We start from the raw sequence: 20316 nt of genomic DNA on the forward strand, positions 1-20316 counted from the left end.
GGAATATTGTGAGCACTTTTAGACCCCATACCTAAGGAAGGAAAGGCTGGCATTGGAGAGGGTACAGAGGTGGTTTACAAGAATGATCCCAGGGATGAAGGGCTTGTCACATGAGGAGTGGTTGAGGACTCTGGGCCTGTACTTGATGGAGTTTAGAAGGATGGAGGGAGGTGTCCGAATCAAACTTACAGAATACTAAGAGGCCTGGATACAGTGGATGTGATGATGAGGTTTCGAACAGTAGGAAAGACTAGGACCCAAAGGCACAGTGTCAGAAAGAAGGGACCACTCTTTAAAACTGAGATGAGGAGCAATTTCTTCAGCCAAAGGTAGTTAATAGAATAGAAACCCAACAATGTGGAAACAGGACATTTTGCCTATCTGATCACACCAACCCTCTGAAGAGCATCCCACCTAGACCCATCCCCCTTACCCTATATTTACCATGGCTAACCCAACCTAGCCTGCACATCCCTGAACACTACAGGCAATTCAGCATGGTCAATCTACCTAACCTGCACATCTTTGGACGGTGGGAAGAAACCAGAGCACCCAGAGGAAACTCACACAGATACAGGGAGAAGGTGAAAACTCCATACAGACTGTCACCCAAAGGTGGAATGGAACCCAGGTCCCTGCAGAACTAACACTGAGCAACCATGCCGCCCTTAATCTGTGGAACACATTACTGCAGAAGGCTGTGGAAGCTAAGTCATTGAATGTATTTAAGACAGAGATAGATATGCTCTTGATTGGTAAGGAGATCAAGGATTACAAGGAGAAGGTAGGAGAATGGGATTGAGAAACAAATCTGCCATGGTATAATGGTGGAGTAGACTCGATGAGCAGAATGGTCTAATTCTGCTCCTATATCTTATGCTGCAAATGTGTTGCTGGTCAAAGCACAGCAGGTTAGGCAGCATCTCAGGAATAGAGAATTCGACGTTTCGAGCATAAGCCCTTCATCAGGAATAGGCTATTCCTGATGAAGGGCTTATGCTCGAAACGTCGAATTCTCTATTCCTGAGATGCTGCCTAACCTGCTGTGCTTTGACCAGCAACACATTTGCAGCTGTGATCTCCAGCATCTGCAGACCTCATTTTTTACTCCTATATCTTATGGCCAATATAAAGCCTGAATACAATTTCATGATCAACAACAAACTGAATTTTAAACTATAACAGTTACATTTTTACCTCTATATCAATAAAGGAACCTCTCAGCTTTGTGTCTGTACTCTTGACAAAAGACTTCATGGCATCCAAAATAGATCGATAGCCTGGATTGATCAGATAGAAAACGACGAGTCAGCAAACAGAATTAGTAAGGTATTTCCTGCATATTTGATTATCGTGTTTTTGTTTCAATTTAATACAAGGGTAAGAACATTATTCATAAGTTAAAATTAAAAAGTCAACTTGATCCAAACCTAAAAGTGGCATTTCTGTCTGCACCTTTTTATTTTTCCACTGATAACTAACATTTCACCTGTTGCCGTCTTTTTCGAGTCAAAATCATTCACCCTTCATTGTTTGATTCAAGCCACCTGGATGATCTGCAGTGCAGCCACTAAGTATTTAGCTTTGCAATTATTAAGAGGTCTTCATTCATTTCTTTTTGACAGTAACAACAGCAGCTTTCATTTAATGGCCAAATGTAATAAAATGTCTCAAAGCACTTTGCATGAGCAATAACTTAAGAAATAGTAACAACAATAGACTAAATAGTCCACCCATGCTGCTGTGCTATTTGATATAATCATCATTATCAGGCTTCAACTCCTTTTCCTCTGTACGTTTTAGTCTATTTGACATCAAGACTGCATTTAACTATATGAGTTGGAGTCATATCTGGCACAAAGTTAGAAGGTTGCCAGATGTTAGAGATCATTCATCTCAGCTCTAAGTCATCACTTCAGGAGTTCTTCAGGGTAGCCCAACCATCTCCATCTGCTGCAACAATGACCCTCCTTCCATCGTAAGGTCAGAAGTGGGGAGGTTTGTAGATCATTGAACAACCGTTCAGCACCATTTACAATTTCCCAGATGCTGGAGCTGTCTGCATCCATTTGCAGCAAGACCTTGACAAAATCCAGTTCTGAGCTGACAAATGGAGAGTAAATTCCAGGCAATGACTATCTCCAACAAAAGAGAATTTAACATTATCACTTGACATTACTGCCATTGCTATCACTGACTCCACCACTCTGAACATCCTGGGAGCCACAATTGACCAGAAACTGAATTGGATTAGTTATCAAAATACTATGGCTATAAGAGCAGGTCAGAGGCTGGGAATTCTGCTGTAAGTAACTCATCTCCTGACTATGTCCACTGTCCATAAGGCACAAATCAGTCCACTTACCTGAGTGAGTGCAGCTCCCAAGCAGCTCCTTTGATTGGCACAAGATCAACAAAACATTCGTTCCTTCCACCTCCAGAGGCAGTAGCAGCAGTGTGCACCATTTACAAGATTCTCTGCAACAATCCACCTTCGAAGCACCTTACAAACCCACAACCACTGCCATCAAAAGGATAAGGGCAGCAGACAGCCGAGAACACCACATCCTGCAAGTTCCCCTCCAAGCCACTCATTATCCTGACTTGGAAATATGTCATCATTTCTTCAATGTCTTTGGCTCAAAATCTTGGCACACCCTCTCTAATAGCACTGTGGAACTAAGTACCTAAATGGACTGTAGTAGTTCAAAAAGACAGCTCACCTCTATCTTAACAAGAGCAACTGGGAATAGGCAATCAGCAAAGCATACATTCCACAAATACCATTAAAACAACTTGTCAATCGATCTTCAATTCCCCAACTAGCTAACTCTTCCCGCATACCAATTCAATTGACTGTTTCATTTTAAGGATCTTGTTTCTGAGTGGCTCTGTTCTTTTCAAAGTTATATCAGTATTGTTCGGAGACCTGCAAACTTGCCTCATGAGCATTTTCTAACTCCTGCTATTTTTAATCTTTACCCAGTAATATTCTGAGCCAAAATCTGGTGTGAATGGGAAGCAGACAAGAAGCTCTCTACTGGTTGGAGTCATATGTAGTACAAAGGAAGATGGTCTTGGTTGCTGGAGCTAATTTCTCAGTCCCAGAACTGCAGAAATTCCTCAGGGCAGAGATCCAAATATCGGTAGTTGCTTCGTAAATGACCTTTGCTTCATCAAAAAATCAGTTGGCTCTCTGATGATTGTATAACGTTCAGCACAATTCCCAATTCGTCTGACACTGATATACCTCAAGAATTGGACAACATTCAATGAATAAGTAACATTCACACCACACAAGTGCCAGGCAAAGACTAGGAGAGAGTCAAACTTATCTGCATGACACTCAATGGGATTACCAATGCTGAATCCTTCCATTAACTATCTTGAGAGTTTACCACTGACCAGGAACTAATCTGGACCAGCGAATTAAATTCCACAGCTACAACAGGAGGAAAAAGGCTGGGAATTCTGTGGCACAGAATTCACCTCCCGATTCCCCAAAGCCTGTCCACCTACAAGCAGGAATATGATCAAATACCAGCAGAGAAAGTAGATATGGACAAGGCCATCATGCATCAAGAAGCCTTTGAGGTAAAGCATTCAATAATGAATAAAAAAGGACAGAGAGGTGAATCGATCTCTCGCAATTCTCTGAAACTCTTTCAAGATGTCACATAATTGTCTAAATTATTGCTAATTGATAAAACTACAAACCTGTACATCTGCAGACATTGCCATCAAAGTTATCCTCCACGTCCTGAAAGCTAGGACTTGGTTTGTTTTTCAGAAGCCTGTGGAAGAAGGAATTGACAGATCACAGATGTCAAAAACTCAGATCTAAAATCAAAGCATCAATTCATATTTGCATTTTTGTTCAATGCCTGTCTTCATTAATCCAGAGTCTTACTGGAGTTCGAATCCCAAACTGCCAGTAGTTTTAAGTAAATTAACCCAATTTGCTTCATGAATGAATCAATAAGTGTTCGTATGCTGGAAGAATGTATGTGAACATTGTATATTTGGGCTTTCTGGTATTGTCATCTGAATGTAACCATGGAGTTTCTATTAAGGCCTGGTAAGTTCAGCTATGAATAGGGCTAGGATTAGCACAAGCAATGAATAAAACATGCTGCATTACAGGCTAATTTGCTGCCATCACAACTGCAGAGGATTTACCTATCACTAACGCAATCACTGCGCCTGCAACGTCATTGCTAGCAACAGCACAGCTAACTCATACTTAAATCAATGCAATTCAAATCCTAGGATTGTAATGTTCACATTGCTCATAACCAATACTCAGGTGACCTACGTGCTAGTTCCCTGGCCAATTTGCTCCTAACATCTCACTGCCTCCCTCCCACTCCCGCCCTGCTTTTCGAATTTTCCTTTATTTCATGGAACCAGAAGTCAACATGTACGTGCACATCAATCCCTCCAAGCGGCTGCACATCGTTGAGAGAATACCATCCCCAGGATGTTGAGAGGCAAATAGAGTGAGTTTAACAGCCCACTGCCATTCATGGCTGAATGTGGCAGGACATCAGTACTGGATCTGATCCATTGATCCTGCATACATAAGTGAATCAGATAAGATTTTATGGCAATTGACAATGGTTACACTGTCACCATTTCATTAGCTTTTATTTCCACCAACTGCCATGCTGGGAACTGTAATTATCCAGAGCATTCGCCTGTCTCCCTGGATTATTAGTCTAGTGATGACAACACCATGCCACCACTCCCCCTAAAATGGACCTGATGTACCATCTTTGGTTCCTTATCCTAAACAATACAAGACTAGGTGGGAAGGCAAGTGGTGAAGCTAGCACAAAGAATTGCTAAAGCGATACAGATAGGTTAAAGAAGTGAGCAAAAACTTGGCAAATAGAAAAATATGAGGTTATGCACTTTGGCCGGGAGAACAGAGGAGGTGAATATTATTTAAATGGAGAAAAACTGCAGAAAGCTACTGGACAAATGGATTTAGGAGTCCTCGTGGATAAATCTCAAAAAGCTAGCATTCAAGTTCTGTGGAAAATAGGGAAGGCGAATGAATGTTGGTGTTAATTTCAAAGGGAGCAGTGTACAAAAATATGAAGTCTTGTTAAAACTATATAAGCAACTCACTAGACCAGTACTGGAACACAGTGAACAGTTTTAGGTCTCTTATCTAAGACATATTGACATTGCAAGCAGTTCAGAGGAGGTTCACTCTGCTGACCCTGGGTACGAATGGATTCTTTCATGAGGGGACGTGACAGATTCGATGCAGATTTTGGCTTCAACTCCACTGACCAATCACACCTGATAATCAAGAATCTATCTACCTCTATTACCGTTAATCATACCGCTATTTTGACCATGGCTGAAGGAATGCTTCGTTACTTAAGCCACACTATTCCTTAGATCACAAGATAAAACTAAAATATTTTTCCCAATAAAATACTTCTCCATATCAGGTGTTAAACAAAAAGATTCATCAACCAGGTTTCTTAATATACACAATTATCAAAACAAAATGAAGATTTAGATTAGATTCCCCACAGTATGCAAACAGACCCTTCGGCCCAACAAGTTCATACCAACCCTCCAAAGGGTAGCCCACTTAGACCCATTCCCGTATTTTATTATTACCCCTGACTAATACACCGAACACTGTGGGCAATTTAGCATGGTCAATTCACCTGACCTGCACATCTTTGGACTGTGGGAGGAAACTGGAGCACCTGGAGGAAACCTATGCCGACATGGGGAGTATGTGCAAACTCCACATAGTCACCCAAGGCAGGAATCGAACCTGGGTCCCTGACGCTGTGAAGCCGCAGTGCTAACCACTGTGCCACCTTATTTACAACTTGGTTAACACACACAGTCATATAGAAATAAAAATGCTTATTTTCAAAGCATACATGTAAACACGCACACATTCTTCAGGAAAAGAAAAATAACATTCTCTGTTGAGGTTGACTTTTTGATAAACAGAACAATTGGCCAATGCATAATTTTGAAAGACAGAAGTAATAAAGCTTTAAATGTCCCCGAATTCTGACTTGTGTGACCAAGTCATTAACAGTTTTCTCTGAAGTCTTACAGATACAGATTGCTCAGGAAATAAGTCTTGACTTTTTTTCAATCACTCTTCCAACAGAACAAACACCTTGAACTCAACAAGAGAGTTTTCTTTTCAGAAATGGGAGAGTGTTCAGATGGGCTGTTCGGTCTTAGCAGGCTTCCCTCCAGATAAAATAAACATCTCGACAGACCATCTTGCAAAATGTCCAGATAACAGAGGAGGAAGTGCTGGATGTCTTGAAACGGTTAAAGGTGGATAAATCTCCAGGAACTGATCAGGTGTACCCGAGAATTCTGTGGGAAGCTAGAGAAGTGATTGCTGGGCCTCTTGCTGAGATATTTGTATCATCGATAGTCACAGGTGAGGTGCCGGATGATTGGAAGTTGGCAAATGTGGTGCCACTGTTTAAGAAAGGTGGTAAGGACAAGCCAGGGAACTATAGACCAGTGAGCCTGACCTCGGTGGTGGGCATGTTGTTGGAGGGAATCCTGAGGGACTGGATGTCAACATGACTTTGTGCATGGAAAATCATGTCTCACAAACTTGATTGAGTTTTTTGATGAAGTAACAAAGAAGATTGATGAGGGCAGAGCAGTAGATGTGATCTATATAGACTTCAGTAAGGCGTTTGACAAGGTGGGAGACTGATTAGCAAGGTTAGATCTCATAGAATACAAGGAGAACTAGCCATTTGGATACAGAAGTGGCTCAAAGGTAGAAGACAGAGAATGGTGGTGGAGGGTTGTTTTTCAGACTGGAGGCCTGTGACCAGTGGAGTGCCACAAGGATCGGTGCTGGGCTCTCTACTTTTTGACATTTACATAAATGATTTGGATGCAAGCATAAGAGGTACAGTTAGTAAGTTTGCAGATGACACCAAAATTGGAGGTGTAGTAGACAGCGAAGAGGGTTGCCTCAGATTACAACAGGATCTGGACCAGATGGGCCAATGGGCTGAGAAGTGGCAGATGGAGTTTCATTCAGATAAATGCGAGGGGCTGCATTTTGGGAAAGCAACTCTTAGCAGGACTTATACACTTAATGGTAAGGTCCTAGGGAATGTTGCTGATCAAAGAGGCCTTGGAGTGCAGGTTCATAGATCCTTGAAAGTGGAGTCGCAGGTAGATAGGATAGTGAAGGTGTTGTTTGGTATGCTTTCCTTTATTGGTCAGAGTATTGAGTACAGGAGTTGGGAGGTCATATTGCGGCTCTATAGGACATTGGTTAGGCCACTGTTGGAATATTGCATGCAATTCTGGTCTCCTGCCTATCGGAAAGATGTGAAACTTGAAAGGGTTCAGAAAAAATTTATAAGGATGTTGCCAGGGTTGGAGGATTTGAGCTACAGGGAGAGGCTGAACAGGCTGGGACTGTTTTCCCTGGAGCGTCAGAGGCTGAGGGGTGACCTTATAGAAGTTTACAAAATTATGAGGGGCATGGATAGGATAAATAGGCAAAGTCTTTTCCCTGGGGTCGGGGAGTTCAGAACTAGAGGGCATAGGTTTAGGGTGTGAGGGGAAAGATATAAAAGAGACCTAAGGGGCAACTTTTTCACGCAGAGGGTGGTACGTGTATGGAATGAGCTGCCAGAGGATGTGGTGGAGGCTGGTACAATTGCAACATTTAAGAGGCATTTGAATGGGTATATGAATAGGAAGGGTTTGGAGGGATATGGGCGAGGTGCTGGCAGGTGGGACTAGATTGGGTTGGGATATCTGGTCAGCATGGATGGGTTGGACTGAAGGGTCTGTTTCCATGCTGTACATCTCTATGACTCTATGACCAGGTCAGGTCACCCCCAGCATATGTCTGCAACAAATATCACCAGTCACATGATTTCCAGGAAAAATTGTTCGAAAAAAAACTCTAGTGTCCACAGTAAAATTGCAATTATCTTTTTTCAAAGGCCATTCCATGTATTGTTCCCAAAACTTGAAATAAATCAATTTTCCACAATCTTTCAAAATTTGAGTTCTCCAAGCAATATTAAATATCAATCATCTTTATAACACTGCCTCAAAGTATTCAATATCCCACCTCGACCATTCTCAGGGGAAGAGAATTCCAAATATTCACAACATTCTGAGTAACTAAATTCCTCTTGACCTAAATCTTAAATAGGAGACCACTGATATAAAGCAGTTTCCCCAGTTTTAGTCTCCCCCACACAAATAAACATCCTTTCAACATCCAACATGTCAAGTCCCTCAAGATCACAAATGTTTCAATAAGTTCACCTCTTTATTCTTCTTAACTTCGGTATAGGCCCAGCTTTTCCAACATTTTCTCATTTAATACCACCACTACCATCCCCATTTCAATTAATGAGTAAACTTTCTCTGACTTGTCTCTAACACATTTACAAACTTTCTTAAATAAGGTGACACAGTACTCCAGATTTGACCCCACTAATTTTCTATATAGTTTTGCAGTAGCAAAGCTTCCCTACTTCTTTATTCACTTCTCCGTGCAAGAAACAACAACATTCCATTTGCCTTCCTGTTACTTGCTCTATGGTTAAGATAACCTTTTGTGATTCATGTACAAGGACATCCAGGGTCCTGTTGCTCAGAGTGCTGCAATTACTATCCAATTAAGCAGTATATTGCCTTTCTATTCCATCTGTCAATGTGGACAAGTTTATATTTTCCCACATTATACTCCATCTTGAAATCTTTGGTCCATTCACTTAACCTATCTATATCCTTCAGCAGACACAAGATTCCTCTTCACAATTCACTTTTCTCCCTATCTTAGTGTCATCAGCCATTTTAACCAACATGCATTTATCCCCTTCATCAAATCATTGATATAAGTTTTAAATAGTTGAGGCCCAAACATTTAGCCTTGTTGCATTCCACTCATCACACCCTGCCAATATGGAAATGGACTATTTGTACCAATACCCTGCTTCCTATTTAGCAATGCAGTTCTCTACCCATTCTGGTGAAACTCAGCAGCTTTAGCAGCACTTGTGGAGGGAGAGACAGAATTAATGGCTCGTGTCTGATATGACTTCCTCAGAAAAACTACAAATCACTAGGATGAACTATCCTGTGAGATGATGAACTATCCTGTGAGGCATCAGACCTTGATGAGAATTGTGCAAACACATGAATGGGCCTAAGGCCAGCACATTCAATCCTGAAAAGTGCGTAAGGCTACCCTCAGGTTATTCTGGGAATGTGAAGCTATTTCAAATACTTGAACACAAATAAAGCTCGCAGTTTCACGCTGTTATTATGAAGTAGCAATGTGAGTAGTGTTCAACACTAACAGGATGCTGCTGTGAAGCCAAAAAGACATGCTGCCTATTACACAAATGTATAACATGATGTATGTTAGGGAGTAACAGGATTTCAATCCTGCAACAAGGAAGATGCGACAATATAATTCAAAGTCACTCGGGTATATGGTTTGGAGGAGGATTCACAACATTTCAGTTTGTTCCAGGAGAGAAGAGGAAACAGAAGGAAGATCCTTTTCAGATATTCAAGATCCTAAAGGATACCAATAATCTGAACCCTGGACATCTGCCCCCACCCTCCTTGCTGACCCCACACCCCTAGACAGCTCCCCCCCTCCCCCAGACAGCTTGCCCCCTCCCCCTTGCTGACCCCACTCCCCTGGACAGCTCCCACCCCCCACTTCTTGCTGATCCCACTCCCCTGGACAGCTCCCCCCTTCCCCTTGCTGACCCCACTCCCCTGGACAGCTACCCCACTCCCCTGGACAGCTCCCCCCCTCCCCCAGACAGCTTCTCCCCTCCCCCTTGCTGACCCCACTCCCCTGGACAACTCCCCCCCCCCCCCCCCCCCCCCCCCCCCTTCCCCTCTTGCTGACCCCACTCCCCTGGACAACTCCCCCCCCCCCCCCCTTCCCCTCTTGCTGACCCCACTCCCAGGGACATCTCCCCCGCCCCCACCTCTTGCTGATCCCACTCCCCTGGACAGCTCCCCCCTTCCCCCTTGCTGACCCCACTCCCCTGGACAGCTCCCCCCTCCCCCTCTTGCTGAACCCACTCCCCTGGACAGCTCCCCGCCTCCCCTCTTGCTGATCCCACTCCACGGACAGGAGAATGGTGCGGCCACTTTTTGAATACAATGTACTATTTTGGTCTGCCTGCTTTAGGATGTTGCGAAACTTGAAAGGGTTCAGAAAAGATTTACAAGGATGTTGCTAGGGCTGGAGGGTTTGTGCTATAGGGAGAGAATGAATAGGCTAGGGCTGTTTTACCTGAGCATCGGAGGCTCAGGGGTGACCTGATAGAGGTTTATAAAATCATAAGGGGTATGGATGGGGTAAATAGGCAAGGTCTTTTCCCTGGGGTAGGTGCATCCAAAACTAAAGGGCATAGGTTTAGGGTGAGAGGAGAAATATTTATAGGTGTCGAAAAGGCAACGTGCAGAGGGTGATACGTGTATGGAATAAGGAAGTGGTGGAGATTGGTACAATTGTAACATTTAGAAGGCATCTGAATGCGTATATGAATACGAAGGGTTTAGGTGGATATGGGCCAAGTGTTAGTCAATGAGCAAATTTAGGATATCTGGTCAGCATGAAGGATTTGGACCGAAGGGTCTGTTTCTGTGCTGTATATCTCTATGACTCTATGACTTTCCCCTGCTGATTCCACTCTCAGTCTCTTCACTTACCCACGATATATAAAACACACATTTAGAAACATGAATTCTATCTTGTTTTGCTGCTGACATTAACTATGCTAATAAGACCTGATTCTGGTTAATCGCACACCTCACTTGGACATGAATTCGTTGGTCCATATTTCAGTGGAGTCTAAACTTAGCGGTGTCAAGATATGCTGCTCTATACTTGTTAAAATTAACAAGCAGATAATATATATTCATTGAAGTCTTATATTTTGTAGGCTCAGAGGGACATTATTGGGCTGAACCTTCCCATATTTTGGCTATGAAATGTTTGGAGAGTTTCGTAATAGTTTTGCAGCTTTCTTGTTGAATCATGCAGTCTCCGAGGTGGTACTGCTGACCAATGCCAGCTCGTTCCAGCATTAGCACCATGGGATCAATAAGGTGCACACGGTCAAGGAGGAGAGATCCCATCTGGAGTGAGACACAGCGCGATAAGTATATAGTTTGGGGAAGTTGGAGACAACGTGGGAAGACAATGCAGACAGGAACAAGGTGCTTTTTGATTTCTATTTTTGGCTCATAGTTTGTCAAGTGTTTTTCTTTAAAGAAATGATAAATTTAAGCCTAGAATCAGGGGCCCAGCACAAAAGAATGACATCACAGGAAAACCATAAGCTCATTGGTTGGTGACAGTTACTAATCTGACTATATTTCAACATATGTTCTGATTGAAAGTAAATAGGGAAAATATTTATAGGCCACAAACCAAGTGACCCATATGAAACTTTTAAAAATCAAATAGAGAACAAATTAATAAAAATAGACAGGCACGACTAGGCAATGTGTTGCAATTGTAGGATGTGGGATCTAGTGGACGCCATTGTGGTTCATTATGACCACATTTGCAGCAAGTATTGGTTGCTTGAGGAACTCTGGCTCAGAGTTGATAAGCTGGAGCCTTAGGTTCGAACTCTGCGACAAGTCAGGGAGGGGAAAGAATTATCTGGACATTGTGTTTCAGGAGGCACTCACACCACTTGGGTTAACTACCTCAGATTTGATCAGTGGACAGGAGGGTGTGATTACCAGTGAGGCAGGTAGAGAAATCCAGGAGGTAATGCTGAAGGAGCCTCAATCCTTGACCTTTTTCTAACAGGTTTGAAATTCTTATTCCTTGTGTGGATGAGAATTAGGCTTGTATAGAGGATGAACCAACTAACCAAAGCATCATAGTACAGGCAGCCATTCAAGAGGGGAGACAAAGGAGAAATATAATTTGTAATCAGGGCTAGTATAGGCAGGGGAATTGACATTGTTCCCTGTGGCCAGGATCAAGAGTCCTAAAAGCTGTATTGTCTACGTGGTGCCCAGGTTCAGGAAATCTCATCTGGGTTACAGAGAAACTTGGTGGGGTAGAACAGAAAAGATCCCATTGTCATGATCACACAGGTACCAACAATATAGTAGAAAAGTGGAAACAGATTCTGCTGAGGGAATATGAACAGCTTGGGGTTAAATAGAAAATAGAACCAAAAAGATAATAAGAACCAAAAAGATAATAAAAACCAAAAGAACTGCAGATGTTGCAAGTCAGAAACAAAAGAAATTGTTGGAAAAGCTCAGCAGGTCTGGCAGCATCTAGAGAGAGAGATCAAAGTTGATGTTTCAGGTCCAGTGACCCTTCCTCAGGACTGGATAATAAAAAAAAGCAAATAAGATAAAAAGATAATAAACTCTGGATTACTGCCTGAACCATGAGCTAATTGGCACAGAGTCAACAAGATTAAAGAGATATTCACGTGTCTCAAAGATTGATGTGAGAAAAATAGATTTGAACACACAGGACATTGGCACTAGTACTGGGGAAGGAGAGCGCTGTTCCAAAGGGATAGGCTCTACTTGAATCATGCTGGGACCATGTCCTGGTGAATCATATAACTGGGGTTGTGGCTATGGCTTTGAATTAAATAGTAGAGGGGAAGTTCAGCTGCATAGAAAATATGGAAAAAGTCAAATTTCGGGTGGGGAGGCTCAACAGATGTAACTAAAATTTCCACAACAAATAATAGGGCAGAGAGTATAGAAAGGGTAAGGAATCTAACTTCAAGCACAGCAGATAAGGGGAAAAATATGAGAAGGGGGGAAGTCAACACAGACTGAAGGCGTGGTAGTTAAATGCATGCAATGTAAGAAACAAGGTTAAAAGGAGATTGTACCTGCGCTGCAATGTTGTGGGTATCAAAAGGTGGCTGCAAGGGGATCAGGGTTGGGAACAAAATATCCATGGAATCACATCCTATTGAAAGGACAGATGGATGGATACAGGGGATGGGGTCTCCTTGTTAGTAACAAACAAAATTAAAACAATAACAAGAAGTGATATAGGACTGGAAGGTATAGAATTTGTGTGGGTAGAGTTGAGGGACTGCAAAGGGAAAAAGACCCCGATGAGATTTTTATCAGGAGATAGAAAAGACATGTAAGAAAGGCACTATTACAACAATCATGGGGACTTCAATGGGCAGGTGAACTGGAACAATCAGGTTGATAACGAAAAGGAATGCGTGGAATGTCTACGAGACTTTTTTGGAAACCGCTTGTGGTAGAGCTCACTGAGGAACAAGCAATTCTGGATTTGGTGATGTGCAGTGAAACAGACTTGATTAGGGAGTTGAAGGTGAGGAATCTCCAAGGGGCAGTGACCATATGCAGTGGAATTCACCTTGCTGTTTGAGAGGGAGAAACTAGAATGAGATGTAACAGTATTAAGGAAAGGAACTGAAAGGTTGATTGGAAAGGGAGCTGAACAGGGAAGGTGATGGAGCAGCAATGGCAGCAGTTTCTGGGGTTAATTCAGGAGGCACAGCAGAAATTCATGCCAAGAGGAAAGAAACATAATAAGCGGAAGATGAGGTGACCATGGCTGACAAGGGAAGTCAGAGGACAAAGGAGAGAGTGTAGATGCCTGCAATAAGAAGGCACCGCTTGGGGGAGCTGAAATGTCTGAAGTGGATAAATCACATGGACCAGATGGACTACACCCCAGAGTACTAAAGGTGGTAGCTGAGGAGATTGTAGTGGCATTGCTGATGATCATGCAGGAATCACTGGAGTCAGGAAGGGTGGCAGAGGCCTGGAAAATGGCAAACGTAACACCCCTGTTTAAGGCCAAGAGGCAGAAGATGGGAAACTATAGGCGGTTAGCCTGACCTCAGTCACTGGTTAAGATTTTAGGATCCATTGTTAAATATGAGATTGCAGAGTACTTGGAAGTGACCCGAGGACTGAGTCACCATGACTTCATCAAGGGTAGTCAAAACTAAAAAGTCTGTTGCAATTCTTTGAGGGGATAATAAGCAATATAGGCAAAGAGAAGCCAGTGGGTGTGATCTATTTGGATTTCCAGAAGGCCTTTGACAAGATGTCACACAGGAAACTGCTAAATAAGATGAAGGCTCATGGTGTTAGGGGCAAGGTCATAGCAAAGCCAGAGGATTGGCTGACTGGCAGAAGGCAGAGAGTAGGGATAAAGACGTCATTTTCAGGGTGGTAGCTGGTGACAAGGGGAGTTCTGCAGGCGTTACTGTTGGAACCACAACAATTCACATTGTGCATTAATGATCTGGACAAAGGAACGAAGGTCACTGTTGCTAAGTTTGCAGATAATACAAAGATACTGTTGAGGAAGTGGTGAGGCTGCCAAAGGACTTGGACAGGCTAGGAAAGCTGTCAACAAAATGGCAGACGGAATACAATGTGGGAAACTGCGAGGTTGTGCATGATGGTAGGAAGAATAGAAGTAGGGAAAGATTTCCGAAATCTGAAGCACGAAATGAATTGTGAGTCCTGGTTCAGGGTTCTCTTAAGGTTAACAAGCAGGTTCAGTCGGCAGTTAGGAAGGCAAGTGCATTTCAAGAGGGTGAAAATACAAGGGCAGAGACGTACAGGGGAACCTCGATTATCCGAATATCAATTATCCGAATATCAGATTATCTGAAGGAGATCTTGAGATCCCGATGGAAACATTACATTAAAGATGTATTTCCAGCAGTGATGCATCTTTTGGTTACAGTGATTAAACAGACAACGTCTCCAAATGACTGACTGCCCGCTGTCTTCCCCCCACCCCCCAACATTTTCCCTGGAGTTCTGCAGAGGGATGTATCCTAACCCTACACCACCTCCCTTCAACCTCCCCCCACCCCTCAGGAATAATCTCTCCAACTTTGTCCAGTACAGGCAAACGTGGAACCTGTCACAAATGTGCAGCAGTGGCTGTGTCTGCGAGCTACTTGGAGACTTACCCCACAAAGGCAGCTGCAGCAGCAGGCTTGTTGTTGGTGCCCAGTCCAGCTGCCCTGGAGAGGGGCCGGGGGTGTACTGGGGTGGTGGGGGGTAGCTGTACTGGGGGTGGGGTCTCGTGCACTTTGTGCTGGGGTTGGACCCGGTTGGAGGACTGTGTTGAACCGGGTTGGGGCTGGGGCACGCAGTCTTGACAAGTATCGGGGGGCAGGGGCAGATTTGGACCGGGTTGTGGACAGGGGATGGGGTTGGACTGGGCTGTGGGCAGGGAGCGACGGTGTTGGGGGCAGGTGTCACACAATGTGTGTTGCTGCAGTCTCCTGAACCATGAGCAGAATTTAAAACTCCAAGCCCTAGATGAAAGGCATCTAATCGATTATCCAAAATAAATAATGTTCACCCATCTTATTCCGATAATCGATTTTGTACTGTATTGCTGAAGCTGTATAAAGCCCTGGTCAGACCATATTTCAAATATTGTGAGCAGTTTTGGGCCCTGGATCTAAGGAAGGATTTACTGGCTTTGAGGAGGTCCAGAGGAAGTTTTCATGAATGATCCCTGAGATGAAGGGCTTGTTGTATGAGGAATAGTTGAGGACACCTGGTCTGTAGTTGATGGAGATTAAAGGGATGAGGGGGGATCTGATTGAAACTGACAGAATCCTGACAGGCCTGGGTAAAAATGACATAGAGGAGATGTTTCCAATAGTAGGAGAGACTAGGACTCAAGGGTACAGCCTCAGAGTGGAGGGACAATCCTTTAAAACTGAAATGAGGAGAAATTTCTTCAGCTAAAGGGTGGTTAATCCGTGGAACACATTGCTTTAGAGGGTTGTGGAGGCCAAGTCATTGAGTGTATTTAAAACAGAGATAGACAGGTTCTTGATTGAAAAGGGAATCAAGGATTACAGGGAAAAGACAGAAGAATGGGGTTGAGAAACATATCTGCCATGATTGAATGGTTGGTGAAGCAGATTCGCTAGGCTGAATAACCTAATTCTGCTCCAATATCTTATGGTCTATGGGTACCAGGCTGCAAGTCAGGAACTGACATTCAAAGTTTGCTGCTTGCCTGCCACTTTGAGGAGATGGTTGAGAAATGGATGTTGGCATCTCCGTTCGTAATCCAGTGCACATAAATCACATTATGGTTTTGGAAAATGTAAACGGTTTATTAAAAAGAAAATCTAGGAACAAAAACACTGGATTGGACACCTGACAATGAAGCTGCCAGATTGTTGTAAAAATGTAACTGGTTTATTAACATGATGTTAGAGCAGGAAACCATCATTCTTATCCAGTCTGCCTATATGTGGCTGGTAAATATCATCTGAAGTAACCTGCAAAGCTAGTTAGTTGTGTCAAACCTCAATCTGTGATTTAAAGAGGCCAGCGCCCATAAACGGTAGCCTGAGGCTGAATGAGGAGAAATAGCATTGCTTTGATGTACAGCAATGTTCTCAGTATTAGAAATTCTATCAACAAGAACCATTTGTCTTTGGTTAATACAAACAATAAAAATTAAGCAATTGTGCTCAATAAAAATCCATCAGATCTAGCAGAGAAACAATTGGTCTTCAGGCTACATGTCATGGCTTTCTACTTAACTGAAGAATAACACCAAATCAACTATGACTTTAGGTAACAAATGTCACTTTAGTTAACAAATGTTTAGTCAGCTCAAGCCTCACGATAACACTTTTGGAAGAACAGTTTAGTGCTGAGTTTCTGCTACACCAAAGCAGGACACATCTAGTTTTTAAATTGAACATGATTCTCTTCACATCAAGCACAATATTTGGACACTTATCATTTGTGTTTAAATATCAGGCAAAGGCTTGGGTTCACAAAGCTATTATTAACACAGAAAGTATGCACATTAATATGAATAAGTTTACAGTAAGTCAAAAGAAAACTCAATTTAACTGAAGAAACAGTTTCCTGATTAGAGTAGATTAGACTCCCTACAGTGTGGAAACAGGCCCTTTGGCCCAATCAGTCCACATTGACCCTCCGAAGAGTAACCCACCCAGACCCATTTCCCTCTGATTAATGCACCTAACACTCGGGGCAATTTAGCATGGCCAATTCACCTGACCTGCAGATCTTTGGATTGTGGGAGGAAACTGGAGCACCGAGAGGAAACCCACGCAGACACGTGGAGAATGTGCACCCCTCAGCCTCAGACACTCCAGGGAAAACAGCCCTGGCCTATTCACCTCTCCCTATAGCTCAAACCCTCCAACTCTGGCAACATCCTCAAAAATCTTTTCTGAACGTTTTCAAGTTCAAGAACATCTTTTCTACAACAGGGAGACCAGAACTGAACAGGAAATTTGAATCTTACATGCAAGTGAATCATTAATTGTTGACTTTCATGCACAAGCTCAAATGGATTGATGGTGGAAACATCTGGGGCAAGAGGACAAAACTTTAAAGTCAGATCCAAATCATCTCGGCGCAACGAATAGTTCCACAAGCAAGGAGTGGTAGAAATGTAGATGGCTGTCCTTAAAAAGTGCAGATGTTAGCTGAATTAATATTACATTTGAGATTGGTAACAATTTCCCAGACAAGCATATTAAAAGGCAGAGAGGTTCCAAAAGTATAATTAATACTGTTATGAAAGAATCTAGAGGCATTTTAGTTGAGTAGTTGAACCTTCACTAAAATCCTCAGATCATAAAGTTAACCATATCGGAAATGTGAGCTTCTTTCAACAAATAAATCATTGGTTTTCAAAACCAAACACAAACTGCACCAACAATCTATTACCCAAGGCAATATTCAATTCTTTGTACAGTATTATGGTCTAGCATAATCAAAAAATACACCAAAAGTTTTAATGGGTTTTAGAAAATTGTTAAAATGTATTTTTTGCCTAACAGATACACTTGATTTTGCTATAACGCCAAAACTTAGTAACTACAAAATTTTACAAAGCCTTACTACAGTTATTGATTTATTAAAAGAATAGCAGAGATTAATTTTGACATTTGTATTGATGGAATTTCTCATTTTACCACTGAGCCATCAAACAAAAGAATATAATCAAGTGATTTCACTTGCAGCCTGACCCCATTTCCCAAACCTGCACATGGTACAGCAGTGACAACTGCAGAAGGCTCTTGATCACATCTGTCACACCAGATGAATTGCAAATATGGTGGGTGCAATTGGCACCACATGTGCTTGGAATCAATTTAGGACTTCTGGCTATAAGAAGTACAAAGTGAGAAAAGAAGATGGTGCTGTTTCTAATAGGCATACCATGCCATACCTTGGTAATTTGCAGTGCTTCTTTCAATCCTGTTATTTCAGAGCCACCATCCTCACAATAGTAGAGGTATTTATGTCCATAAAGAAGCATTGGAAAGAAGACAGGCCTGCTTTCTCTGGCATTTCTAATGAACTCAGGACATCCCAATTCCATATTCTTGAACTGGATGGACCATTTCAAACCAGGAAATGCTGCAAAGTGTGCACCTAACACTCTCAAATAGCAACAAAATAAGTAACCAAATAATGTGTTTTTGGTGTTAATTGAGGGACAAATATCAGCCAGGATACCAGAATAAACATTTTTCATTGAATAGTGCTGTGGTATATTTTACAATCACCTAAAATAGGGATGGAAACAGGATACAGACAGGACATTAGTTTAATCTGTTACCACTCCTGCAATAGTGGACTGAAATGCCAATTTAGGTTGTTCAGGTCTTTGATCTAAGTTTGTACCAACAATCACCTCAGAGACAAGACTTTTAACAACTATGTCATTGGGTCATAACTGTCACTATCAAAAACAAATTTCATGAATTTGTCCTGAAAATGTAAAAACAAAAAGACTGGTTTGAAATATATTCAAGGAACAAGTGGAATATAATTTAAATCACATTGTGTTGCAAGTAAGTTGGTCTGCCTACTTAAAGATGCCAAGTATGAACAAGTATATGTTCAAATACTTAATGGTGGAAAATTTCAACAGAGATTATTTTAACCATTTCAGAAATTAAATGCAGGTTTATGTATCTTTTAATACCACCCTCACCTCCATATGTATCTCATTTTCAAACCAAATGTATGACTCGACAAGCAGAAAAATAAAGCAAGGAATGGGGAGATTGAAGTGAAGTTCCCATGAAAAGAATGAGAAGTTCCTATTATTTTAGCTTTTAGAATGGCTGCGAGTAGGGTCAGACCAGGTACTGGGTAATGCCCTGACCTCGAAGCAGTTGTAAGAGTTGATAGGGAATAATTGGCAATAAATCGGGAATGGACATAATAGATTACAGTCAGAACATTATGATGACAATAAACTGAAGACCTTTCATTAATAACTCTTCTACATGTTTTTCTTGGAGCACAGTGAGTTGAGGAGAGATTTGACAGTGGTTCAGGGTTTAAATCCAGTAAATAAAGAAAAATTGGTTTCAATGGCTAAAAAGTTGATAATCAGAGGATTCAGAGTTAAGATGATTGGGAAGACAGCAAAGGCAAAATACAGAAAATCTGTTACATGCCAGCAAGAGAGAAAACAGGGAACAATGTATCTGTTAGCCCCATACCACGAGGAGGGTATGAGAATCTAATATAAAGGATGTGATAAATGGACACTTGAATAATGTTTTGCTCATTATTCACATGGACTGCTAAAGGCAAATCCTGTTCAATGAACTTGTTGAAGTTTTCTGACAACATTATTGAAAAACTTAGTAAATAGAGTTGATGGAGATAGAATACTTGGATTTCCAGAAGGTAATAGGAGGTATTATACTGCCGTGGAATAAGGACTGGCTAACACGCAGAAAACAGAAAGTGGGAAAAAATGGATCATTTTCTCCATGACTGGCTGCGACTATTGGGGGACTGCAAAATCACTACATTGTCCCAGCTGTTCACAGTATTAATCAACGATGTGGAGACCCAATGTAATATTTCCAAATTTGCAACCAGATGAAACTAAGTGAGAATGTATGTTGTGAGAAAGATGTAAAGCGATTTCAGGAGCATTGAACAGGCTTATTGACTGGTTAAGGCATGGCAGATGGATTGTAGTATGGAAAAATGCAAAGTTATTCACTTCGGAAAGAGAAAAAAATGCACAGATCATCTCTTAGATGGTGAGAGGTTGGAAAATGTACGTGTCTTTGTCGAGAGGTCACTGAAGGCTAACATGTATATGCAGTAAGCGACCAAAGAGTAATGGAACGTTTTCATTCATTGCAAGAGTACTCAAATACTAACCAGAAGCTTGGTTAGGTTGTACCTGGATTAGTGTGTGCAGTTTCGGTAACCCTAGCTCAGGAAGTCAGAAATCAC

The 20316-nt window shown here is 42.1% G+C and overlaps 1 protein-coding gene across 3 annotated transcripts in view; it reads right to left on the bottom strand.

Annotated features, from left to right (window-relative positions):
• LOC132822962 (uncharacterized) overlaps positions 1–20316 on the bottom strand; it is a 196561-nt gene that overhangs the window by 111633 nt on the left and 64612 nt on the right. For all 3 annotated transcript variants that reach the window (XM_060836424.1, XM_060836434.1, XM_060836416.1), the window contains 2 exons: positions 3718–3794; positions 1198–1280 (listed from right to left, as the gene is read on the bottom strand). In XM_060836424.1, coding sequence (XP_060692407.1) covers positions 1198–1280; positions 3718–3794 — 160 coding nt within the window. The remainder of the gene's footprint in view (positions 1–1197; positions 1281–3717; positions 3795–20316) is intronic.

This window comes from Hemiscyllium ocellatum, chromosome 2 (genome assembly GCF_020745735.1).
Source record: "Hemiscyllium ocellatum isolate sHemOce1 chromosome 2, sHemOce1.pat.X.cur, whole genome shotgun sequence".
Taxonomy (NCBI): Eukaryota; Metazoa; Chordata; class Chondrichthyes; order Orectolobiformes; family Hemiscylliidae; genus Hemiscyllium; species Hemiscyllium ocellatum.